The sequence below is a fragment of the Aulonocara sp. 'chitande type north' Nkhata Bay genome, linkage group LG6 (genome assembly GCF_057382095.1).
Source record: "Aulonocara sp. 'chitande type north' Nkhata Bay isolate Kocher_YH1m ecotype deep benthic linkage group LG6, A_spYH_male_GT1.1, whole genome shotgun sequence".
Taxonomy (NCBI): domain Eukaryota; kingdom Metazoa; phylum Chordata; class Actinopteri; order Cichliformes; family Cichlidae; genus Aulonocara; species Aulonocara sp. 'chitande type north' Nkhata Bay.
This window is the reverse complement of record NC_141349.1, coordinates 15844206-15870832: the sequence shown is the minus strand read 5'-3', so window position 1 is coordinate 15870832 and position 26627 is coordinate 15844206. Positions and strand designations below refer to the sequence as shown.

Sequence of the window (26627 nt, the reverse complement as noted above, 5' to 3'; positions counted from 1 at the left end):
AAGAGTCTTTATGTGCGTGTGTTCACATGTACTATACTGACGTAAATACAAGATCAGACCGACTTTTATGACATAGCAGGAGGATTGGACTTTTTGGCGGTAAGATATTTTTGTTGTGGAACTATTGTCACATACGTAGTGTTAGAGGGATGGATGTTCATGTTACACATGGCCTAAGCTTCAGATAATGAGGTCAATGTACAGTGGAGAAAAAACACTATTTGATCCCCTGCTTAATTTATACATTTATTCACTTACAAAGATGTGAAGAGTCTCTAATTTTTATGGTAGTTTAATTTTAATAGAGAGATATTGCCCCAACAACAAAAAACACACACCCATTACATAAAAGTTATAAATTGATTTGCATGTCTCCCACAGATTGACTATGTTCCACTGTGGGACACAGATTACAATCAATAAATCAATCAGTCAGTTACAGATACTCCTGATATCAGCTTGTCCACTAGACACCGGTCCAGAGAATCAATTTCTCCCATTCCAACCTCTCCACCACCATGAGCCAACTGCTGAAGGACATCAGGGACAAAATTGCAGACATGCACAACTGTTGTAGTGATTGTAAAAGATCAGTCACCCTCGCGATCGGGAGCTCCATGCAAGATCTGGCCTCACAGGGTGAGGTTGAGCATGAGAAAGGTGGTGGATTGGGATAAATTGCTGTGGTCAAACTGAGCTCTTTGGCATCAACTTGACCCGCTGTGTTTGGAGGAGGAGAAATGTTGAGTATGACCCAAAGAACACCACCCTCACAGTCAAGCACGGAGGTGGAAACATTATGCTTTTGTTTTCTGGGGCCACGTACTGCAACAGCCGGAACACTGAAGATGAGTCACGGATGGGCCATCCAGCATGACAATACCCCAAAACATACTGCCAGTGCAACAAAGGAGTGGCTAAAGAAGAAGCACAATCAGATCACGAGTGGCCTCGCCAGCCTCCAGACGCCAAACAGACGAAAATCTGTGGCTGGAGCTAAAGCTTCGAGTTGCCAAGTGGCAGCCAAGAAACCTAATTTATAGACACTTCTGGGAGTTTCTGTAAAGTTGAGTGAGAATCCCTTCAAACCTGTTGACCAGCTACAAGAAACATCTTACCATCTTGCAAAAAAGGGTTTCTCCATCAAGTACTAAGTGATGTTTTGCTGGCAGCTCAAATGCTTATTCCACTCAATGACATGCAAATCAATTTCAAACTTTTATGTAATGTGTTTTTTTCTGGATTTCTGGTTGATGCACTGTCTCTGTCTATTAATATGAAACTTTCATAAAGACGAGACACTGTTCATTTCTCTGTGAGTGAGCAAACTTATAAATTCAGCAGAAGATCAAGTGATTATTTCTCCCACTGTATGTGCAAGCACTGCTCTAAACACTGTTTAAATATTTCTACTCTTGATGCTGTAACGACAGCAGATATCCTTAATATGGTCAACTAAGGCTCTGGCTGCAAGCACGGAAGCCCCACCCACCTGCCGTTTAAACCTTCTGTTTGCACAGGAGAACCAATCTGAAGAAAGGAGCTAAGAAAGCTTGCTTCAAACAGTGGATGAACTGAGGGGCCTGATCAGAACAGTGCAAGATAAATAAATCATGCAAAATTAATCCAGTAGAGTCCAAGAATAAAAATCTAGAGCTACAGGGAGCATAATAAGTCTTTTCCAGAAGGTTTCTCAGTAACCAGATAGCATGGAGTTGGAAGCCCTGAAAACAGCTCTCAGTGCTAAGCAAATGTGTTTCAGTGACTCCTTTTCATCCTTCATGAAAGGAAAGGAGCTAATGCTGCTGCTCAGTTTGAAGCGATGCTCTATCTGACGGTTAAAAACAAAACAGTGATCAACACGGCTTACAGGCTGCGAGAAAAATACTGGTGTATTTCCTCTTTTATAACTAGTTAAAATGCTCACATGTTTTAAACCCTTAAAAATATGCTGAAAACTACTAATCTTATGCTTCTGCGCTAAAATCTGCTCGTCACAAAGCCGGCGTCTACAGGAGAAAGGAGCGAGGAGAAAGAGCGAGTCAGCTAAAAATTGTAAAGGTCAGCGGTTCAATACCTGACTGCATTAATGTGCATTTTGAACCCCGAGTATGGATATTAGGTTTAAAGGCATACATGGGATGGATGAGATTTGTAGTAAGAAACCAGTACCAGTACTTAAAAACATTTAGAAAGCTGCACTGTAACACACAGGTTGCAGAGAAACCCAGGTAGTATTAGTAATGCGCTCGTTTTGAGTGTTGCTCTATAATCCAGCTTTTAGGATTATCATTAATTATCTTGACTTCAGTCACGGATGCTAAAAGCCTTATTAAAGAAGCAACCTGGATTATCTCTGCAGAAACGAGAGAAAATATGAGTTGGCAGAAAAACAAGCCTTTAATTAGCAGTATTAATGTTAACTGTATTTCTTTTTTAAAATAAAGCCTTGGTAATAAACTGATGTCTTTATAAATGCTCCTTTACATCTTTCATTGTTGCCCATAACAACCTACGTGTGTGATGACAGAAATTTCGGTCCTTATTAGCTTACATGGTAAACAGATAGAGCCTTTCTACTCTACTGAGCACTCAAAGCTCTTTATACAACTTGCCTCAGTTACCCATTCTCTCCCATTTATGCAAACCCTTCCTTATGTAAGTTCTTTTTATCTAACATTTACACAACTGGGATTACTATCTTGTCCGAGGATATTTGGCATGCAGACTTCCGATTAGCAGATGACCTGCTACAGCGACCCATGTATGGGCAGCTTCTTCTGGAATGCATGAAAGTTACCACTGTTGCAAAGCTGCGTTGAGAAAGATAATGGAGCACTTTAGGAAGACGCTCAAAATCTGCAACTGCATTCAGAGTTTTGTGAAACCTCGGGTTACCTGTACGTCCTCTAGCCTGCGAGGGTCTCCTCTGAACTCAGGAAAGTTCTTGCGAATGTCGGCCGTGCGAATCTTTTCCACCAGCAAGTCCGTCTTGTTGAGGAAGAGGATGATGGACACGTTCAGGAAGAGCTTGTTGTTGACGATGGTCTCGAAGATGTTCATACTCTCGACCAGACGGTTTGTCCTGCGGTCCTCCATCAAGACCTGGAATCACATTGGCTCAACATTATTCTTTGTCTAGTTTGATTTTTTTCAGGTCTTATCTGCATGCCAATTAAGGGTTCAGTCGTCATCATATGACCGCTGACTTGAACTCGAGCCACGACTGTGGGAACAATGAAGTTTCCTCAGCGCACCACAAAGAGAGCTTTGTGTTTACCGCAAATGTTGTGTGTCTCTCTGATGTTTCTTGTGCATTTCGCAATCCCAATAGTCAAGAGACTCGTCTGCCAAACGCTCCGACTGCATCAGCATTTCATAATTAGGCTGATAACGTGTTTTTTTTTTTTGTGTGTGCACGTACCTGGTCGTACTCCGACGACGAGGCCATGAAGAGTATCGAGGTTATCCCGTCGAAGCACTGAAACCACTTCTGCCTCTGGGACCGCTGCCCTCCAACATCCACCATCTTAAAGGGAATCTTTTTGATGACAAAGTCGTGCTCGACAATCCCTTTAGTCGCCTTCCTTGCAAACAAAATGTCTTGCTTGCTGGGAATGTAGCTCTGAAAAAGGATATGAGAACATTGTCTTGCAAAGTAAAAAGTACAGAGTGTGCTTCAGATTAAACCAGTCACTATGACTCACCAGTTGTCCAATACGATCCAAGTTATCCAAGAAGTATTTGACCGACTCACTCTGCAGACGAGAAGGAAAGAATCCATTACAGCCGCGACACAGACCTGAGTCATCTTATACGCATTAAGCAAACTTAAAAGACTCAAAATAATCAAATTATGGCTCTTGATCACATTATCGGAACGATTTCATTTCTTGTATTTCTTCCTTCTTTAATTCTCATTTCCATGGAAGCTGTCGTATTGTGGTTATTAATTTAACAAGACATCAATCGTTGCAACAAAGGACAGAAACCATGTGAACGACCACAATCATAATTAGTCCCATCACATCTGTGCAGCTCGCAGCTTGATCACATCTAATTATCGTGTCACACAGAACCTGCCACGAGTCCACAGCTCTTCAAAGCTCAAGATGACATTCAAGCTGCACTGATCCACATTTTCCAATCAACAAAGGATCAAACAGTGACTTTTGATATGAAAAATCGCGGTTACAAACCCGCAGAGAATATAAACCCGAGGTGCGGCTCACCACAGGTTTTGGCTTCTTTCGGCTCATTGTGCTGGTGTGACAGCCCCGTGTTGTGATCTAAAGATCAGCCGTTAGAGAGAAAAACTGTTTTCTATAGAGGCCCACAATCACACCCCCACAGTTTTAACGCTGTTCTGACATCGCGTTTATCGAGTTTGTGGCAGAAACGACTCGGATTTGCCCTGATGATCATTTTAGAGTAAACATTAGCATGCCAGATACATTTAACTAGACATATGTGAACGTGGGAAACAATAAGGTTGTAGTTATATTCCCATCATGACTTATCTGTGCATGCTTCACATCGTGACCCCTATGCAAATATGCGTTTTAAATATCTCTTTGTTTTCGACTTCGTCTCTGTAAAGCACTCTGAACGACCTTGTTTCTGAACACAGCTGTTTGATTTGACTGCACCAATTTTCCAGCTGGAGCAGAGAGCTATTTTCACATTTAATAAACTTACAGTGAATAATCTGCCTAACGGCAAACAGCAGCCAGACAAAGTTAAACACAGAGATATTTCACTTTGCGTTTCAGGACACAATAAAAATAATCTGCTCCCTACCAGCTCTTAAAATTCAACAACATCCTGATAGATAGTTACACTTTGTTACTATATATTCATTAAAAAAGTGTGTGTGAAAAGCCAAGTACATCCTTACTCCTTATAATGGTAATTAGCAACCAGGTGCACTTGATTAACTGATCATCAGCAAGTGTAAACACAGCAATTAGGTGTTTGTTAGCACAACGCCAAGGAGGAAAGCCTTTACCGATGATCTTAAAGAAGTTAATTGTTTCAATGTGGGAAGGACTATAAAGCCATTTTAAAGTAACTTTAATCCCATCACTCTGCAGGGAGAAAGATTATTGACAAATGGAAAACAGTCAAGACAGATGCCAATCTTTGCAGGGGTGGAAGGTCCAAAAAACTGAAAAGCCACATCTCAGGCTCTGGAGGCCTCAGTTAGCATGTTAAATGTTAAATTTCATGACAGTACAATCAGAAAAACACTGAACAGGCATGGCTTGTTTGGAATGGCTGCAAGGAGAAAGACACTCTGAAAAGATCATGGCAGCGCAGCTTTGCAAAACTGCATCTGAAGAACTCAGAGATCTGGAACGCTGTTCTTTAGACAGATGACAACAAGGCAGATGATGTTTAGAAATAATGCACAATGCCACTAAAGACAGTATATCAACGCAAACGCCTCACGACAGCTGTCAGCACGGTGATGGAGGGGTGATGATTTGGGCTTGTTTTGCAGCCACATAACCTGGGCACTCACCTAGTCCCTGAGTGTATCATGACCTCCTCTGTGTACCAAAGTATTCTAGAGTCTAATGTGGGGTCATCTGTCTGACAAGATAAAGCTTTGTCTAAATTGGTTCATGCAATATGTCAATGAGCCCAAGCACAGCAGCAAATCAGAGGAGCTGAAAAAGAAAAGAATGAAGGTGCTGCAACGGACAAGTCAAAGTCCAGCCCTGTCTGAGGCTGTATTTACATCATTTTAAGACTTGTGCTGGCTATGGTACACAGATGGTGTCCTTTCTTTTTACCATGACTGTATACAGACCAGAAATACTCACACAAATGAGAGATTATAACAGACAACACACTGCACAAAAGGTAGGCTGTGGCGTCACAAGGCGACCCTGTGATGAATAAATCTGGTCGCACGTGGGCACGTATCAAAACACAACCCGACTTCCACACACAGCCGATTTACACGGAGAAGGGAAATGAAACCGAGGATAAGAAAATGTGATGAACGTGACTTAATTCACAGGAATAAGGAAACACAATAAGATGACTCATGCGTCACGCTGTACAGTTTCACCATGTTCCAGTCTATAGAAAGAACATGATTCGAATCATTTCATATCCTCTGCAAACATCCACCGAATCAGTCATCAGGGAAGTACCTAAAAATGACCACAGTGTCTGCGCTGAACACACAAAACTTAATTTGGTGGAATATCCCAGTGTGCTATCAACTCTTTCACTTTAGATCACACAAGATTATCCAAGATCTTCGCCGACTCTTTCTGAATGCATATAGCACAGCTGAAGTTTTTGGATGTAGCTTTCCTGATACTTCAGACAGCGGTTGGTTCCTTTCATGTTTGCTAGCTTCGAAACTCAATTAGACAACTGTTGAAACTTGAGATGTGTAGTCCATTACTATGAGCACCATGTGTGCTTTTTTGTCACTGCTCCACCATCCACTGTTGTATAGTAATGTGGTTTAAGCGCACACCGATCTTCACTGCAATGGATCGCACAGCTCACTCAGGTTTTAAGAGGCTGCTAATTGATTTTCATGCTGCTTGGAAATGAATGGAGACCAGCGGGTGCCTGCAGCAGAGGAAAAAGGTTTATTTGGTTTCTCTACAGCACGGGAGCTTGATCTTCAGAGTGTCGTGCTATTCTCATGTGCTGTAAATGGGCTGAAAGCAAGCAGGAATAATAGGTATATGCATTTCAAACTGGAATCAGGCTGATTCCCAACAAAAGTTTAAAAATGAACCTTTCTCTTCCTCCCTCAGGAAACAGCTGTGTGTGTGAAAACAGGAGAGGAGAGGGGGAGGGAGGGATTAGCGAGTCAGACAGAACTCAAAGTTTCAAAGTCAGTTTAGCACTTGCATCACACGCACACACTACAATATAACATTATTCCTCTGTAATGCCGTGCTGACAGCAGCTTTTTCCAGATGTTTCGGTTTCTTTCAAACTGATCAACGAGCAACAGTTACAAAAAAACTCCAAAAAACAACTCTTACTCTTCATGTTGGCCCTGACATGCCCCATAACAACCAGGAAACGTGACCTCTGAGTGGGTGAGATGTGAACCGGTGACCCCGCTGCTGACCTACGGTGTCATTGGCAATAGGAAACACAAAGCCGGGGGGCTCTGATTGGTTCAGCCGGACACGAACGGCAGGGGAGGCTGGTTGGAGGGAAAAGCAGGGAGAGGGGAATTCCCAGAGATGAAGGGATACGCAGACACACCAGACAGACACAGACACGCACGTGAGTGTGCGCCCGCAGACGCAATGACACGCACGCACACGCGCTCAAGCACAGATCGTTTCCACGGGCGCTTCAACTGCCATCAGCACAAATGAAACAGTCTGATCATTCATGCGGTCGAAGCTTCAGACTGAATTTATTTTATTAGATCAAGGATGGATTTTAGTGCCTGGTAATGCAGAGCTGTAAATGAATAAAATATAGCTCTGGGCGTGCATGTGGGCGTGAGCACGTATGTGTGCGAGCGTGCATGTATGTGAGCCCGTGTGTGAGTGTGCATTTGTGTGTGTGTTGAGTAAGGCAGGAGGAATGTCTCCATTCATGGTGTGAATGGGCAGATTAGAGGCTTTATTCCAGCAAAGACCTGAATAAGCTCCTGTTCTGTGTGTGTGTGTGTGTGTGTGTGTGTGGGCACAGGTATATGTGTCACTGACTGTGGGACTAAGTGCAGTGCTACTGTGGGTCAGTCTTTTCAATTCAAATAATAATAAATACTATTTTTTATTAGCTAATGAATAATTTTAAAATTTAAAATGTCCACTGACCTTTCCAGAGTGTCATTTTATGACACCACATAGATACATTTTTATTTATTTATTAACAAAGAATGAATCAACACTATTACACTTCATGCCCAAAAGCTTTGAATGACACACCATGAATCCAGTTCTTGAGGCAGGCAGACTGGCACAGTCATCGATGTGCTTGGTGAGTCAGGCGGAGAAGTTGTTGTGTGTCTCATGCAGCGATGATACGGGATTTTTAAGACCGATATTTAGTCCTGTAAAAATCAGATATCTTGATACGTTGGCCAATATTTTTTCCTTTTAGAGACACAAAACAAAAAGACATCGCCTTCATTTATATGTCCATTTGTTCACACTCTCCCGACTCTGCTTAGTCTCTATATTACTATTTTGTCTATTATTGCAGGGTCTTCACCGTACTTAAGGCGACTCGTGTTATGATTTGATGCTAAATAAACACAACTGAATTGAATAGATCAGCTGGTTGTTTGTTGCAAACTGCCCTCTAGTGGACAATCTATGCAACATCACCACTGGTATCACGATTGTAGGGTGTTTCTCCCCTGTCCTCGTTACTTTTTAATTGTCATTTTTCCAAAATTTAAATGTCAATACAGATTAATCAACAAGTAGCTAATACTGGCTAGTCGGGCTTTAATCTCCAGAGCGTTGAAACGAATCCATAAATTAATAAAACTGAGTGCCAAAAACTGCAGTTCCTTAAGTGGCCACTTGAGGCTGGCTCCAAAAATGAGCTGTTCCCCAGAGACCAACGACACATCTGAAACAAGCAATTTTACAGGGAAGAATTTTCATGTACGTGACCTGTTAAACTGAATTACACCTTAAAGTTTTGTTATCTGTGTTATGTATGCCTGCACAATCTGAGGATGTTTGCTGCTGTTAGCTAAAACTGTGCCTGCTGTCGACAGCAGCTTCAAAACTGGAGTTGACCATCTTTTCTTTTCAGTCTATGCTTATTTCAGACAAAGAACTGTTCACAAATTGTTATCTATTAAATTTACAGTATTGGACACAGCAAACTGCTACATTTAAAAAGTGTAAATTTTGCTTGTCAACCTGTGCATGATAAACACGCAGGCTGGGTGTGACAGAAGTCAAATGCAGCATCATCAATTTTAAAAGGGCGAGAAGTAGGAATTCCTACTTTTCTAATACTGAGGGGGAAGCAGTTTCAGTTTGGATTTAAATTAAATCCAGAAAACTTTACAAAACCTCATCAATGTGGCAAATCAATGAATCTAAACCAAGTGTTTCAGCTGTAATGCTCAATGTGATCTATATTTCTGAGCTGAGTTCAAGAAATCTCTAGAAAAAAAAGCGTTATTTCAGTTCACTTTTCTCCAGATTTGTCTGGAATAGAAACTGTTGCCGATACTCTTCAACACAGCTGTGCTCAGCTTCAGCTCAGGTTTCCTGTTCAGGGAGGGATTATGTTTGAAATCTATCAGTCTAAAACATGCACTCACTAGCTGGTGCAGATCCACCACTATCTTATTTGCAATCCCTGCTCTGGGGATATTTTATGTTTCTTCCTATCAAGGCAGGGATATGCATTATAGATAAAATGGGGTACCACAAACACACTATACACAATGTTAAACCTCAGCAAGGCCCAAGTCATCGATGAAATGTGTGCGTGTGCAGCGTCGCACGCATTTGTGCGTTTATAGTCTCTTTACACCTTTGTGAGACTTCAAAGTCCTCTGAACGGTGCAAAGTCTAAACCTACGCTGACGACAGCAGCCACCACTTACTGTCACTCCTCGATCTACAGCCTTGTTTTCCTCGAGCAGGGGAGGTTCGATGTTTATGTCCTGTATCAAACTGCGTGTTATCTGGGTGTGGTGGGAAAACAGAAAAGCCTACAAGTAAACAAACTCCTTGCCTGTGCTTGCTTTGGGTTTGTTTTTCCCCTCACTATCTCCCCTTTTCCTTCGCTCCATTTTCACTGTGGGAGACTCCCCATCTCAACGCTCATCTCTTTCCACTCCCTTTCTCTCTTCCTCTCATCGGACTCTCCTCCCTCTCCCCCGTCTGCTCGCGGCCCAGCTCGGGCCCAGTTGTGCCTGGGAAAAGCTGATTGCGGTGTCCCCGGAAAACCTCTCCAAGAGCGGCAAGAAAGTGGAGGCGGAGAGTATCTAACTCAGCACATTTACTCCACAGCAGACATTTTGGTTTCTTGCTGTCGAGAATAAGGCTGCTGTTGCTCCATGTTTTGTCCGAAAAGTGAACAGAAAAAGAAAACCAGCACTTTTTTAGGTAGCGTTTAACTTCCTTTATCCTCGATTGGGCCCCAAGCACATGCACATAAATCATTTAAAAAAGAGATGACAAATATAAAGTTAAGTTTGACATCCCTGACTTAAACTATTTTACATCATGGGCCACTTTGATGTTAGGTTAGGGCCAGTGAAAATCCCCTTTCTTCCAGTGTCTAACCACACATTTAATCCCCGAGAAAACGTGTGCAGTTTGGCAGGTTTATTCAGGCCCCTGCGCCTTATATTTCACACTCTTGGTCTAAGTAATTTCAAAAACAACTGGGCACTGTAGTACACGTTAGATGTGTTGGGAACTTACTGCTTGAATTTGGTGCATTGGTAATAACTGCATGCAGCAGGACAGTGAATCAGGGATTGCCCAATATTAAATAGAAATACAGTGTTCATGGGCTCACTGGTTAAAATGTTTTAGCTCTACTAGCAGCATGGATGAGATCTGCAGTGTTGCTCAATTCCAATAGTCCAAACTAGATGATTTCAGACAGTGAATTGCTGGAGAGATGAAAGGAATCAAAAAATAGAGTTTAAGTTGTAGATCGGCACGGTAGCTCTGATATGCAGTTCATATTCATTCGTGCTTTAATACCAGTAGCAATTGACAGCAAATAGTGTCGTATTATGGGTCACTGCTGAATCATCCACTGACATTGAACATCTAGAAAGCCACAAATGCCTATTATTTTTATTTATTATTACTTTTTTTACCACAGCACTTCACTTTGCAAGGCTGGATGTACTTCATCACACCACACACGCCACAGACTGCCATGTATAATACATGTAATGCACGATTTTTACACTCCATTTATACTTTGCAGTAAGAAAATGCTGTGATTTTAGTCGCGAGTTTGCAGAAGCTTGTTATCAGAAGCGTCGGCTCTTTGAAGAAGCTCTGGAATGAGCTGACGGCTATTTTTGGTATCAGCTTGTAGCTCCTCACTAAACTCACAGCATTTCCTGTTTACCTGTGACCTCTGGAGTATGATGAGGGCCCTGTGAAGTGAAGCAATCGGATTTCATCAGGAAAGAAAAACACATTTTTTTTCCCCCCTTTAAATTTACAACTTTAACCCCTTAACTCCTCGAGTATCATATTTCATACATTCAGTTTTTGTGAATTTTTGACACTTCTGCATCATCAGTGTGATTTCTTTTCCACCCAAAAAACTAAATTAATGAATTTTTAAGTCATACATTGTAAAAAAAAAAAGCCAGATGTAGCAAATATGATACAAATCAAAACGCATATATGCAAATTAAAGGGTTTTTCACTACAAGCGTCGTTCACCCAGTCTCACACACATTCAGCCTCTGTTTCTATACCAAAACATTCACGCACACAGTCATCCTCCGATTGGGTGAAACTCTGGGTATTGAGCCACTAGACAACCCGCTGTACCTCCCGAGCCACAATAATGATGTCAGTGGGACAGAATTTAAACATGGAGGCTAAACTACTGTTTTACATCATAACCTACACAAGCGTTCCCTTTACACCTGCGGTACACATCTGCTAGAATTGCTTCAAACTCAGTCTGGACCCATGCAGAAGAAAAGGAGTGTTGTGCAGCGCGTTCGCTACACAGCCAGCAGGTGTTTAATGCATTGCTGTTTTTGGTTTCTTTACAGAATTTGCTGACAATCAGAAAAACACTGACTTTCACCAGCTTTACTCCACTTTAAAGCAAATCAAGAGCTGAACCGAAGCACTCAGTCCACTTAGCCCACACAGACTGTACATCATTCACAACACTGGAACAGCAGCGATTTAAATAGCTGTCTTGAGGTGACGAGCAGATTGCGCGTGTTTCAGAGTCAGTGTAGATTGATACTTTTGAACAAGTCTGCTGATAGAGTGGCACCAGGCCACGAGCATCAAAAACGCCTCTAAATGCGAGTCCTATGCGTGCTGGCCTTTAGAGAGAACGATGCCTGCAGGCCTGTGTGCGGCTGTAACACACTAACTTTATCACGCAGCAACTCCAGATAAGACAAAGCGGTCTGACCCAGAGCTGTACATCTCAAGCACGCGCACACAGTTTGTTGAGTGTGAGACAGCGGAGACAGAGACGTAAGCACCTTCTATGTGACTCCAGCTTGTTTTGTCACCGATAAAAGCGTAACAAGGTTAAAGGTCGTCCTCACAGCCCCGAGCAGACAGTAAAGCTGCTGCGTCACTTTCAATAAAGTCCAAATAAAACTAGCTGTTACAGCCAATGCACGGAGCACAGACAGCGAGCCCAGCTGGTGATGCCGATGCCGTGAGACATTCCCTCTGTTGACAATATGGTTAGCGATCATTCATGACATTCTGCTCAACCATTGAGTGTCATTGACAAGCTGTCCGGCCCTTCACAGCATATCTGTAGACGTTTATTGGACAAATGGTTTCTCTGGCCGGTCTGTTTCTCACAAAATGTTCTTTAAAATATAGCAAGTGGCTGTTGAAAGGAGTCTATTTGTTTTTGTTCCTGCGAGACGGGAGAATAAAAGATGAACTTGGAAAAAAAAGCAAAGGCTGCTCGGGCTAAAGACAGCAGAAAAAATATCTGCCAGACGTGACTCATCTTAGGAAGTTTCATATGAGTTTTGAGCGTTTCACTTATTTTTAAAAGCTTATCTGGTTCACTGTTTTGTAAAATGACATAACGAAATGTTATGATGCCTTCTGATGATGATTTTGTGGATGTAAAACCTTAGGAAGAGAGACAAAGATGATGATAAAAATGTCCTCCATCACTTTCACTGTAATAACTTGCATATCTTCTGTGCACTCGTGGTGAGTGGTCGTTGCCTATAAAGAAAACATTTCTTGTGCAACCCACTGGTGTTGATCTGTGTGTGTTTAATGTTCTGCACGTTGTTAAAAGGGAGAAGAACTGCTCTGCTGTCTGTGAGGAGTTTCACGTTTGTGTTTGCTGGATGTAATTCAGGAGAAGAGACTCCACAGAGTGCACTTCAGTGGCTCCATTTACAGTCAAGAGGAAAATAATTACATCTTTGCAACGTCTCCAAAACAAAAAAAAATGAAAGCGAGCGAGCGAGAGAGATAAGGAAGTTATGCGAAAAGACAATAAATACTTTGGCTTCACTCGGTGCAGTACTAAACAGTTAACTGCAGCTTCTTTTTCAGCTGGCAGGTATAAACATTTCTAATGTGATCCGGTTGCTCTCTCGGATGTTTTGAGCACATCAGCGACTATTAGATCAGAGAAAACAGGCTGAGGTAAATCAGTTACCATGCAAATATCTCCTGCTCTCCACATCAATATGACTACAGAAGTGGAATGCAAGGCTACAGTGCAAAGTTTTTTTCTTCTTCTTTGCAATATTACTCAGTCAGACCGCTAAGAGCAGAGGAAACGGAAACAGGACAAGAGCATGATTAGTAATGAGTAGCAGTTCTTTTGTGTTTGCTGTAAATGTTGTTTGCCATCATATTGAAACTTAAAAATGCAATTCTAAATTTAAATGCGGACACGCATGAAATCATCAGGTCAGCCAGTGACTATACCCAAATCAGAGAGTGAACTGAGAGGTGCTTTTTTTGCTGAATGGGAGATTTAACATTTAGTAAGGATTTTATTTAGAAATGTAGTTGTTTACGGATCCTGGGATTTGGTCAGGAAATCAAACACGAGGAGCTACCTGTGGTTGCAACCCCTCCCAAGAAGGGGCAGATATACCAGATATATCAGGCTAACTACTCAGTGCAGCAGAAAGGCTCAGGAATGCTTCAAAGAACATGAAAAAGAGCCCCGGGAGTTGACCTTGACAACCAGCTTGACAATTTCGGAGATTCGATTCAGTTCAATTCAATTTTATTTATATAGTGCGACATCACAACAGCAATCGCATCAAGGTGCTTCATATTGAAAGGTAAAGACAATCAAATGAGCCCGTGAGCAAGCACATGGCGACAGTGGGGAGAAAAAACTCTTTCTTAACAGGAAGAAACCACAAGAAGGACGAGGCGCAGGGAGGCGCGGCCATGTGCCACGAATGGTTGGGGGTGAGGGGGACAATGGAGAGCCAGAAATGAATAATAACTAATGGTTAAATGCAGAGTGCAGATAAAAAGGTGAGTGATAAAAACTATGTGTTTTCTCAGAAAGGAAAGTTTTAGGCCTGATCTTAGTAGTAGAGAGGCTGTCCAAACTGTGAGCTGGTGACAGCTGAAGGCTATGCCTCCCATTCTACTTTTAAATATCCACGAACTACAAATCACACATGAGACGATAATGATCCCCGTCCCAATTATCCCAATGCAAGTGAGCATCTACACAATGCAACAGGAAAAATGTGATCCAGGAAGGCCCCGGCAGCCAAAGGATCCACTGCTCACATCCCGCTGCTCAGGACCACAGAGGACGTGTCCAAGCTCCAGCAGGTCAGCTGCGTCAACAGTGTACGGAAATCAACACTATTAGACCCGTGGCTTTGCGGTGGCTGATCGCTGTTTATAGTTTATGGAAAAGTTAAAGCCTGTTAATTAAATGCATTCTCACCCAAGAGAGCTGAAGATGATGAACTGGGCTAAAAAGCAAAAAGGGAAACTAATATATCTGAGCTGGACAATGTACTGCATTATTACGGCTTTATCGTTTTTGTGTTTTATTGCATTGTTATGCAGTATATACACACACTACAAGTTTACAACAAGCTTTAGTAAAACAACAGCCCCTCTTTCTCTCTCGCGCTCTCTCTTAGCATCTCCCTTACTCTTACAAAATCATTATAAACAATGTGACAATTTCAGCCTCAGAAGCCAGCGGCACCTTCAAGAAGAAAGGCACACCATTACAACAACCTTTTAAACACGTCTCCCACCGATTCTGGGGGTTACCGCGGCTTTAACCCGAATAATCATCTTCCCGAGGTGTCTACCAGGAAATTCGTGCTCGAGTTTTGCAGTTAAAAGCAATGATTTGTTTTGCTCTCGATATAGCAAAATAACATGTACATCCTTCAGTTTGAGAACTGAGATCTGGACACAATGCATTCGAATGCCGTCTTGGACTCTGGAGGATTATTTAGAAGCCAAGTTATCATAATTTCATTGTTCAGCTCACCAACCCCTTTTTGTCACACCGCCAAGTACAATGCAAGAATAAACGTTCCCCGTATTGCGTTACATTTAAAACATGCGTCGGACTAGGGCTGCTCGATTATGGCAAAAATGATAATCACGATTATTTTCACTGAAATTGAGATCGCGATTATTTGACGATATTTATTTAACCCTTTAAGACCTACTATAGAACCAAGTCCGCCAGAGCTCATATTATTTTTTTTTACATGTTGTAGTGCCGTTTGTGGGATCATTTCAATTTGCTATGCAACTGTTATAGCCCATATTTTAATAATATGTATGCATTAAGTCCATAGTAATTACATTAATTGCAAAAAAGTGCAATAAACTACAAAAAAATTGAAAATCGTTTTTGTTTTGTTTACATATATTTCTACTTGGAGAAATTTAAGAGGTTTATCCCTCAAAACTTTAAATACAAAAAAGTTGCAAAAAATAGTTTACAACAACAGGAAATTTATTTTGAGTGTCTTCATAGTTTTATTTTGGAGATACACCAATTTTTATATACTGCAGGAAAAACGAAAAAACAATCCTATGATGCAAATTTGCAAAGAAAACAGCATGTGCATCAAAATAAACTATTTCCAGCAGTGCAATTCGAGTTGTAAGCATCCCAGCAACTATTCAGAAAGGTCAAACATGACCAGTATAGGCTTTTAAGGCCTACAAGTAAAAAACTACAATTTCCGCGAAAATGACGTCACTTCCGGTTTCGGCCAGGAAATGGCGGACATACAGTTCGCGCTGACATCTGTTTCACTGTGGGAAGTGTTACGAACAGCTGATAGGAACGGCAAAGCGTGTTTCTGGAATATTGTGTTTTTGTTCCTGCAAGAGCTTTTTATGCAGTTTTTGCAAAGCTTTATGTGGAAGGAAACTGTGACCGAGGACAAGCTGATGGCATCAGATGTAAGTACAACTCCTCCGGGTTATTGCGCTAGCTTACACGGTTCCGGTTCTACAGGGATTTAAAAATAGTTACACAACACGGAGCGTGCTGCTCTGACCGGCTTTAAAGGGTTAACAATGACTTTAAAAAATAATATAAAATAGTGTGCAACACCACTGAAGTTTTTTTTACCTCTCTTTTCAACCAGCGGCAGTCACTCTCCTCTCCAAATAACTTCTGCTTAGCTTTCCGGGCTTCCCTCGGGTCCTCTTAATCAGCGGTCTCCAACCTTTTTTGCGCCCGACAATATTTTCATGGACCGGCCTTTAAGGTGTCGCGGATAAATGAGGGAGGGGCTAATAATCGGCTCAGTCATTTTTAATGATCGTTGAAAGCCCAGATCGTAATCGTGATTAAAATTCGATTAATTGAGCAGCCCTACGTCGGACACATTACTGTTACATTCTTCCAATATGAGAGCGGGTTACATCAGTTCACATACAACCAGTTACATCAAAGTAGCTCTTAAATTAGCGGTAGCTGTTTGTGTCAGAGCTGTTCCAGTTATTATTTTGAAATATCCTTTTCTTAATCTGACCCTCATGCATCAAGCTGCGATATTGAGGTTTCATGGAAGCCAGATGAAAGCCAAGAGAACACTAATGAAATCAAACCATTAGTGTTGCAATTCCTGGTAATATTTTGTTAAGCTCAGGAACTGAAGAGACCAAACTCCAGAGCTGTAGATATTCAAAGAAATGTTCACTTTGGATGTTAGATATCAAAGATACGTCCTCAAAAGTCATTTAAGCTGCTTCTTTAACAGAAAGGTCAGACGTTATTTTACTTGACATTTTCTTTGGCCAAAGCTTAAAGCCAGTTTATCTGGTTTAAACAACAAAAAACCCCAGACTACACTGTGTCAGAGATTTCAGTATATTCATATATTTCTTTACATAATACCACATAAATCATGTTAAGTATTATAAGGTGGGAAGTGTACAGAAGAAACTAGAAAATAACACTAATGAAGAACTGGACATTGTAGAGTGCCGTGGGAAAGTATCAGCCCACTTCCAGATTTCTTATTTTTTTTCATATTAGTAACACTTCAATGTTTCAGATCATCAAACACATGTTCATTTTAGCCAAAGATAACCCGAGGAAATACAAAATGCTGTTTTTAAAACATGATTTCACTTACTAAGGGAAAAATCTATCCCAACCTATGTGAAAAAGTGATTGCCCCCTAAACTTAATAACTGGTTGCGCCACGCTTGGCAGCAAGAATTGCAAACAAGTGTTTATAATAACTGGAAATGACTTTCAAATCACTGTGGAGGAATTTTAATTTTGTTTGCATAATTGTTTCAATTCAGCAACATTCGAGGGTTTTCGAGCATGAACGGCCTGTTTAAGGTCACGCCTCAACATCTCAGTTTGATATAAATCCAGCCTTTGACGAGGCCACTCCAAAACCATGTTGTTTTTTCTGAGCCATTCAGAGGTGGACTTGCTGGAGACGTTTTAGATCATTGTCCTGCTGCATAACCCAAGGTCTCTTGAACTGATGTTCGGATATTCTTCTTCGGGATTTTCTGGTAAAAAGCAGAATTCATGTTTCCATCACTTACAGCAAGTCGTCCTGAAGCAGCAAAGCAGCCCCAGACCGTCACACTACCACCACCATGTTTGACTGTAGCTATGATGATGTTTTTATGACCTGCTGTGTTAGTTTTACAGCACATGTAACAGGACACAAAAGGTTCAGCTTTTGTCTCGTCAGTCCACAGAGTGTTTTCCCAATGGAATCGTGAACTCTGACCTTAACTGACTCATATGAAGTACGCAGTTCTTTAGACATCGTTATTGGCTCTTGTGTGACCTGATGGATGAGTCATCTATGCACTCTCACTTCAGTAGGCTAGTGACTCCTGGGAAGGTTCACCACTGCTCCAAATTTTCTCGCTGTAGTCACTGGAGTCCCAAAGCCTCAGACTTTGTAACCCTTTGTGATGGACAGATGTCAGTGACTTTACTTCACTTTGTCCGGCAGATTCTATTTAAGTGATTTTTAAAAATTCAACGGGTCTGGCAGTTATCAGACCTGGATGTCAATAATGAAACTCAACTTTCAAAAACTGTTTTTCACACAGGGCCAAGTAGGTTTGGGTCGCTACTTTCCTTTCATAATATGAAATCATCATTTAAAAATCCTGCCAGTGCTACCTGTAACAGGGCAGCCCTTAGCGGCTGGAAACAGTGAGATGGACCAAGGCAAGTGTAGTGGAACAAAAAGTACTTATTTGCTATACAGCTCTCCTTACAACAATTCACTCGTCGAGCTTCTTCACAGCACAATCAACCCTCTAATGACAACCGGCAGCCTTAAATATGTTCAGCTGTCACAGACTAAACCATTCTTCCACTCTCAGGTAAATTCTTAAATCCCAACCTTCCACCACAGTATACAATATATCAATTAGAATAAATAAATACATATCACGTTTTCATATTAATAAATATTTCACACTTTAATTTTACACCAAACCCAATATTCTAAAAAAAAACCAAAAACCCAAGCACGAAAAGATTCACCACACTCGCTTTACCAATGGTCGTTCCCGGAAAGGTGGGTAATCATATCTTACAGACACTTTTTTGCACCACTTTTATCCCTAGATTTCCCACACACACATTTGCATTAGTTTTCCTTACTGGTAAACCTTAATCTCAATCTCAATCACCATTCTTCTCTCCTGACAGACAACCACCACATTCCTTGATGAGGAGCAGCAGTGCTGGATCTGAAACAAGGCTACCAAATGATTTTAAAATTCCCAATAAATAGTCAATAAATAATTAAACTTATTGTGTGCAAATGTTTTACTGTGCAAATCCATGCTTAAAGTGCAATGCTAAAAAAAAGGGCTTGATAAGGTGATTTTAATAAAGTTGAAGGTGTGCTCTAAAGTGCTATACAGATAATATAATATAAATAAATGTAGTAAGGAGGCCTCTTCCTTATACTACCCCTTATCCAGTAGACACACCTATGGTATCAATTTCAAAATCCTACGTTGTCTTGTTTTCAAGCTATCACACGCACAAGATTTTCAGAAAGCTTACTCTAACCTTGAGGTCAGAAGAAAAGATTTTTAGTAGATGCACCTATAACATCAATTTGAAGCTCCTACGTCGCCTTGTTGAAGAGTTATCGCTCCTAACTTAGGTGCCGACGCTGCCCGCCTGCATTTTGTATTTGCTCGGGTCATCTTTGTCTAATATTAAAATTTGCTTGATGATCTGAAACATATAAGTGTGACAACAATTAACGAATCTGGAAGGGGACAAATACTTTTTACAGCACTGTAACTATCACTGACAGAAACACGAGCATCTTCAGTGCACACTCATAGGCCTCTGATATGTGTAAAGGTTGGAAGCTTCTGCCTTAGACTGCTGAACGAGTAAAACATTTTGAACCTTTGCTCTTCTTTTTCTATTGACTGGGTTTACAAAAGACAACAAACACTTTTTGAGTGAAATGCCCTTTTAAACGGTTACAAAGAGTTTGCGTCTATATACATTGTTTTTCTTTAAGTCTACAAAATCCCAAAGAGGGGTATCTGCACCACACGGGAGATTTCTGCAGCAGCAAAAAGGATCAGGGAAATATTTTGCAATGGTTCAGCTAATCTAAAAAACATCCACATATGTGTGTAAAGTAGGGGAAAAGAGTACAAGTAGGATAACAGTTTGTTTCACTGGTGATTTGCTTTGGTTTAACTATAACAAACACAATAGCAGCTACATCGGTGCATGCCCTGGCATCATATGTTGCAACTGAAAGCACATGAAAAAGCACTCGAGCAGAAAAGTCATACTAAATTGCTCAGATGATAATAAAGCTGAATATTCCAAACAACGCTTTGATTTAAGTGCTCATTTTCTGCAGCACTGGCACACGAGCACCTTGCCCTCCCTTCTTGCTTTGCACCCTCTCACCACCTCAGAGTACTGCAGCTTGTTGCCATGAAAAGCACAGACTGACTTTACTGCATCTTGCAGAGTTTCTATAGCAATAATCACTTTCATATAATTACAAGGGTTAAACATCATCCAGTTAAAATTACCACTTTTGGATGTCTCAGGTGGTTAGTGATGAAAGTTCGTAGGGGCGTGGGAGGATATTAAAAGGACTGAGAATAATGTCTACTCACCAGCTGGAACTCGGAGCGTCTCGTGTAGGCCTCCTGTATGCCGGCGTCCGCCCAGAGCGCGCTCAGCGCCATTACGTACAGCTGGAACTCACTGGGCTCGACCCCCGAAGCGCCTACGCGGCCCTCCCACGACATCACCAGCATGCCCTGCTTCTCATTTTCACAGCTCTGCCAGCTGATACCCAGCTTGTCGCGGGCATCCACCAGCACACGCATGCCCTGCAGACACACACAAGAAGAGCAGCCGCCTGTCTTAATGTCGCAGATATTTTTCTTACCACACAGATGGGAGGAAAAAAAAGAGTCTAGCATTCCTCGTAAACATGGAGTAACTTTAACGCTGAAACTCATGCATTTAAGTCACACTCTGAACGCATACACGTGTGGCTGCTGGTGGTTTTTTGAGGAGAACCATGTGGGATCTGTGTGGGAGGTCTCTTCCTGAGACTGAATATTCCTCCTTCAGTTCTACTTTTTTCTATTTCCACCATCTAGTCTCTTGAACAGCTACTCCAGATGTCAGATTGAGGTGGGCTGTAACTTTCTGGAAGTGATGATGCAGCATTTACGCCCGCTTCACACAGCAACTATAAATATATACTTCTTTTTTCTCTCTCTCTCTCTCTCTCTCCAGCCAATTCTTGTGAACAACTGCGAGCATCACCAAAAATGTAAGTTAGCTATAAAAACCTTTGATTTTTGAATCGGTGAGCTCGCGCCGATCCATTACACCCTCACCGGCTCTTACTAACTCACTGCAAATGTGAGGCGTATTTCACAGCATCTCCAAGTCCAGAGCGGCTGAATTATTAAAGAGTTGTTGCTCATCTGTTCTATGGATCGTTACAATGACTCTGCTGTGAATAATTTAAGAGTGTCTCAGGGGTCAAAGTACGTGTGCTCTGTGTGTGTCTGTCAATGACTCATGACCCATCTGAATCTTTTGCAATAGTCAAATTTATTTGTATTGCTTAATCTCACACTGAAGAGGCTTTTACACACCCACAACATCAACATCTCCAGCGTCGTCTTTACAAATAACATGTGAAAACCAGGAAGTCAAAGAGAGAGAGCCCCCACCACCCACGCTTTTGAACATGGCTATAACAAAAAAAAAGGCAAATGCAAAGAGTGAAAAGAAGGTTTGACTAATGTATCTACAATGTATGTCTATTTCATGTGCGCGTGTGTGTGCAGTCTGACTTGGCTGCCCTCTGTGACTCAGTGTTGTGGAGTGATTTCAAGCCTGAGCCTGTTCAGACTTTTTGTTCAGAAATGCTGTTTTTGTTTTTAGGAATGAGTGAGATGGATGTGAACCTAAACAAGTGAGGAAATCCCACAGTGGTGCTTAAAACAAAGACACACACAAACACACATGCTGCATTAATGTGACGAACATGCAGACCCACTACCAGCGTGGACGCAGCGAACTTCCCAAAGCAGAATGACCGTGTGAGCTTTGAGTGAGTCACATCGACTCATGACACGAGCCTTATCAATTTACTAATCTGCCTCATTTGTATCATAATCCTCCATATTCCTGTCTGCGTCTCTTCCTGAGTGCCCGCATGTTTACTCCACTGTCTGCTTCCATGCCAATCAGCCTGTCACTGTCTGCCCGTAGCAAGTCAGTTATGTGCGGCTCAGTTTCAAAGCCTCCGAAGAATTCAGATGACTGACGTTGCCTTTGCTTTGGCCGATCTAAGAGGTCAGTACCAGAGGACTGCACACATTCTCTAACGAGAACTAGCTTGTGCGTTATCCGGACGTTCAGATGACGTCAGCTTGTGTGCATTTCTGGTCTGCCGCTCATGGGTTACTGTGAATCTCAGCTAGAAAAAGGGGAACAAAGGTAGGGCTAAACACTGGAAGTCAGGTTTGCTTACTGTTATGAGTCTGAACATGTTGGTAATTACACAGAAATGACAGACAGATGGCTGGCACTGCTGCCTCACAGCGAGGAGGCCCCAGGTTCAAATCCACCAGCTGGGACCTCTGTGGAGTTATCTCCCTGTGCTTGTGTTGGTTCTCCCTGGGTTAGGTTAATTTGCAATTCTAAATTGGCCGTAGGTGTAATTACGAGTGTGAATGGTTCCAACCACTACCTTCCCCCCACTGACCAGAAACTGGATAAGTGGAAGGAAAGGTGGATGGATGGACAGGTGTTGCATGGATGTTGTAACTCTTGTTGTAAACTGATTCAGAGTAATTCTAGTTTATCACTGATTATCTGGTTATAAACATTTGAACATATGCATGCACAAAGGCCATAAACAACATTCGCTTTACTTCCCAGGAAGTGCAGGTTGCATACTTCCCACAACTATGACCCAGTTTTTGACCGGACAACTTCCTTATGTGACTGACATAGGATACTTCCACACATGCACTGGCACCCCTGAACTTTTCCAAGCTATACCTTAAAGAGGTGAAAATGTAAAATCCTCCCAGCTCGGCAGCACAAAGTCTGGGCGATCAAGTTAAATAATTCCCAGGTTAAATTTATGCAGGAAGCAGTCTAGCGAATTCACAGCGAAGGAGTGGTCGTACTTTGCTGCGGGCCCTGCACGCGCTGCTCAGGCAGCCTGAAGCAAACAGATAGTCAGACTGAATGTGAAGCAGACTCCGAGTGTACAATATCCTTACTTCATTCGCCTGACATCCACGTGTAAAAACAGCTACATAGAGTAGACGGAGGAAATATCAATAAGACAAGAAAAGGAAAAAAACAGCTCAGAAGATTTTTTTACATACGATATATGGGGATTTAGTATTTGAATCTTCTGCTTCCTGTTAACTCCAACCAAACTTCACCTCCTCCCCAGCCGTAGAGGGCAACGCCACAGGACGCACAAATTTAAATGAGTAACAGACTTTGATTGAAAAGCTCATTTTATGTGTTACTGGCCCTCAGTATCTGACCACACGGGGCGAAAAAACATTAAAATCTGATGTCTGAGCTGATGGGCTTCTCACAGTCATGGCGTGGTCAGCAGCGTTAGTAGCAGTTGCCTCCGGCAGATGGCTGGAGCTGGCAGGGTTCAGTTTCATTTATAAATGTTGTATTGAAAAGCGGCTCTCTTTCCTGCGTTAATGCAGTCCACCCCGTGAACTGCACTGACCTCCTCCTCCTCTAAAGCGACGCCTGCCTTCTGAGCCCACGGAGCCCCAGTGAACGATGGGACTGCAAGTGACATCAACACCAGCCACAAAACACAACACATGAGCGGGCAGCCGGTGCCAAAATATCTGCTGTGAACCAAACGAGCCAAAAAAGAAGAAAAAAAGAGAGAGAAAAAAAGCAGGCGAATACTTCAAAGAAATTCAAGAAAGGCAATGAGAGATAAAAGCTACCAGAGATAAGAGAAGGGAGCAGCCATCACATGCTCAGTTTAGAAAAATTAGCTCTTTTTTATTGCTGGTATTTATCTTCTATTGTGATAAAGAAATGCACCTCAAAAGTCCAAAATGACTCAGTGATCATTTACTTGCTAGTTAAGGCTAACTTAGATCAGAGGGGTTTTCCTCTGACAATGGTTAAACCACAGATTTATCCACCGCTTGACAAGATAATCACTCAGACCGCATCTGAACTCCACCTCTCCGCTGTTTATTTCTGCAGGCCTAATTGTGCAGCACACCTGTGCATTCTCTTTCAGCTTTATCCGCCCTTCTTTCCTTCCTTTCCCACTTTGCTCTCTCACTCTTCATCAATAGGTTCCCATAAGACAGGGGGTTCCCCGCTACACCTGGTAGGTGACACTGATCTTCCACCAACAACCGCATCTAGCACACGATTGGCTGTTATTCCTTTGTGATGTGGGAAATCCAAACAGCGGCGTCCAAACTCAAAGAAGGCACATCATGTAGGATGCACACACATCATGTAGGATTAACTTTTTTTAAGTTCGGTTAAGCTGGGATTGCTTCAAAATGTCCTCGTTTTCCAACACCAAATTATCCAGATATGATTTTAACGCTCATTAATTCAACCACTGATGATAAATTCGTTATTATTGCTGTTGTATCATCTACAAGGCTCAAAGGCCTTTTTCCAGCAGCCATCAGTCCTTCAGTGGCACATTGTGTCACCCAGTGAACGTTTATCACGTTACAGGGCTGATTGATCATCGGGAAAACCGTTTTCCAATTATGTTAGCACAGCTTGTGCTGATTAAAGAAGCCATAAACGTCGAGTATGCGGAGCATCACCCAATTTGCCTGCATGAACCTCCAATAAACTCCAGATTTTACAACCACGTGTGCTACTCTCTTCAGCAAACAGCACTGAATCTGCAACTGAGCAAGAGTGCATCACTTCTCAACCAGAAGCTTTTTTTTTCTTGCAGTGGTGAGGTCACTCCAGGATCGTGGCCTTCTGTGCAGATTTGCAAAGAAAAAGCCGCATCCAAAAAGACGGGGAAAAGAGCAGACACTGAACAGAGGGATAAAACAGAAACGATTAATCATTAATGAAAATAACTTCCACTTACAACCCTAATACTAACATTCGCTCTTTATATACTTTACATGACGAATGACTGCAGCGCTGGTGAGGGAATTACAGATGTTTTAAGCGGGGTAATAGCTGGTAGTTTTGGCCTGGCCTATCAGCTCCTACACATCGCGCATTGTGTGTGTTTTCCGGAGTTTGGCTGCTGGTAAAGTATGTGGTGTGTGGGAAGATTGTGTTCTTGATCTGGCCCGAGACAGGACGGTCACTGTATACTTGTGTTTGGGGGAGGGTACTGAATACTGTCTTGTCTGTGCAGAAGTGCAGGCTCTTATCATCCTCGTCTGGGCTGTGTGGCACTCAGGACGGATGTGCTCATCCCTCAGGAATAGTCTGGTATTGTTAGCTGGTGAAGGAGGCCCAGCCATGACAGCAAACAAAGGGACAGGACGCACACACACACATAGACTCACTTCAGGATAAAAATATGCACTATGTCAACAGACCTCTGTGTGTGTTTAAATAAGTGTGTGAACCTTAGTCGCTAATGGCCCAGGCCTGCAGATATAAATTGTTCCCATCATCTTGATTTTCCTCAGAAAATGTTTTGGCTGTCTTAAAAAAATAAAAATCAATCAGATTTATTATAAAAGCTAAGACATAAGCAACTCATTCAAAAAATCTGAATAGTTAGAGCCACAGTGACCTAAAGTGTCAATTACTTGTGAAAACTTTCAAAATGCCCCCTCACTGTTGTCCTTCTCAGATATAAAACACGATTTGGATGTTTAACAAACACGGCAAACATTAGATATGTGGAGGATGAAGGCCCCCTCGAGCCACGTCTTTACCTTCAGTATATTCTCATAGATTGTGTCCCGGAAATCCAGAAGTGCCTTCTGATCAAACTCCTGCCCGTTAATGATGCGCATCTGTTTGAGGAATGTGGACTTTCCGCTCTCCCCGGCCCCGAGCAGGAGGATCTTCACCAGCCGCCGAATGGCTCTCCTCTCCCGGGCGATCATCGCGTCTATCTCCCGACTCCTGCGCCTCGCCTCCCGCTCTTGCGCCGCGTCTCTCTCCCGGCTCCTCTCCTTGCTGCCGACAGGGTCCCGGCTGGCCTCGGCCGGGAGCAGACAGCGGCTCAGGGTGCGGACCACTCCCGACATGGCGAGTCGTGGGAAAAGTTTACCGAAACTCCAGTGGGAAAATGTTCATTATAGGATTTTGATCCCCCACCCCCGGGATGGAAATGGTGCGACTACAAATTTCACGGATAAACACGATAAACACGCGTAAAAAAATAAAGTCTACATTTAGTTTGAGAAGCCGTTATCTAGTCTTCAACCGGCAGACAGCCCGTGTCCATCTTGGTTAGACCTCGCCATCCACAGAAATCACTCTGGACACAGAAACAAAGCCAGAAAGCAACAAAAGAAAGTTTAAACGCTCAAATGTTAGAGGCCCGAAAACAAAAACAGAAAGTTGACCTGGAGTCCGTGTGTTCATCCAAAGCACAACAACTGTAACAACGCTGAGGCTGTGGTATCTGACTCCGTGGGACAGCTATCCAAACTATCCAAACACAGCCAGCGGTTTGTGAACTTGGAAGCTCCTGCGGGCGGCGCTGGGACGGCCAGACTGCTGAGAGTTACTGATAATTCCCGACAGGGGGCGCTAGCAGACGGAAGGAAATACATATAGAAGGAAAACAGAAACATTTAGCGCTGCTGGTGATGCTTTCTCCTGCTGTGTGTGTGTGTGCGTCATCACTGGGAAATGTGGTCCTGCTCGGTATGAGCACTTTTACAGCTCTGTTTGTGGATGGTTTATTGTCAGCGTCACACAGACTTTACATGTGG

The 26627-nt window shown here is 42.4% G+C and overlaps 1 protein-coding gene across 1 annotated transcript in view; it reads right to left on the bottom strand.

Annotated features, from left to right (window-relative positions):
• gna12a (guanine nucleotide binding protein (G protein) alpha 12a) overlaps window positions 1-26391 on the bottom strand; it is a 29733-nt gene extending 3342 nt beyond the window's left edge. The window contains exons 1-5 of the mRNA XM_086295206.1: window positions 25617-26391; window positions 20313-20531; window positions 3708-3758; window positions 3425-3625; window positions 2899-3105 (exon numbers count right to left, since the gene is read on the bottom strand). Coding sequence (XP_086151332.1) covers window positions 2899-3105; window positions 3425-3625; window positions 3708-3758; window positions 20313-20531; window positions 25617-25934 — 996 coding nt within the window. The 5' untranslated portion in view covers window positions 25935-26391. The remainder of the gene's footprint in view (window positions 1-2898; window positions 3106-3424; window positions 3626-3707; window positions 3759-20312; window positions 20532-25616) is intronic.
• Window positions 26392-26627: the final 236 nt, after the last annotated feature.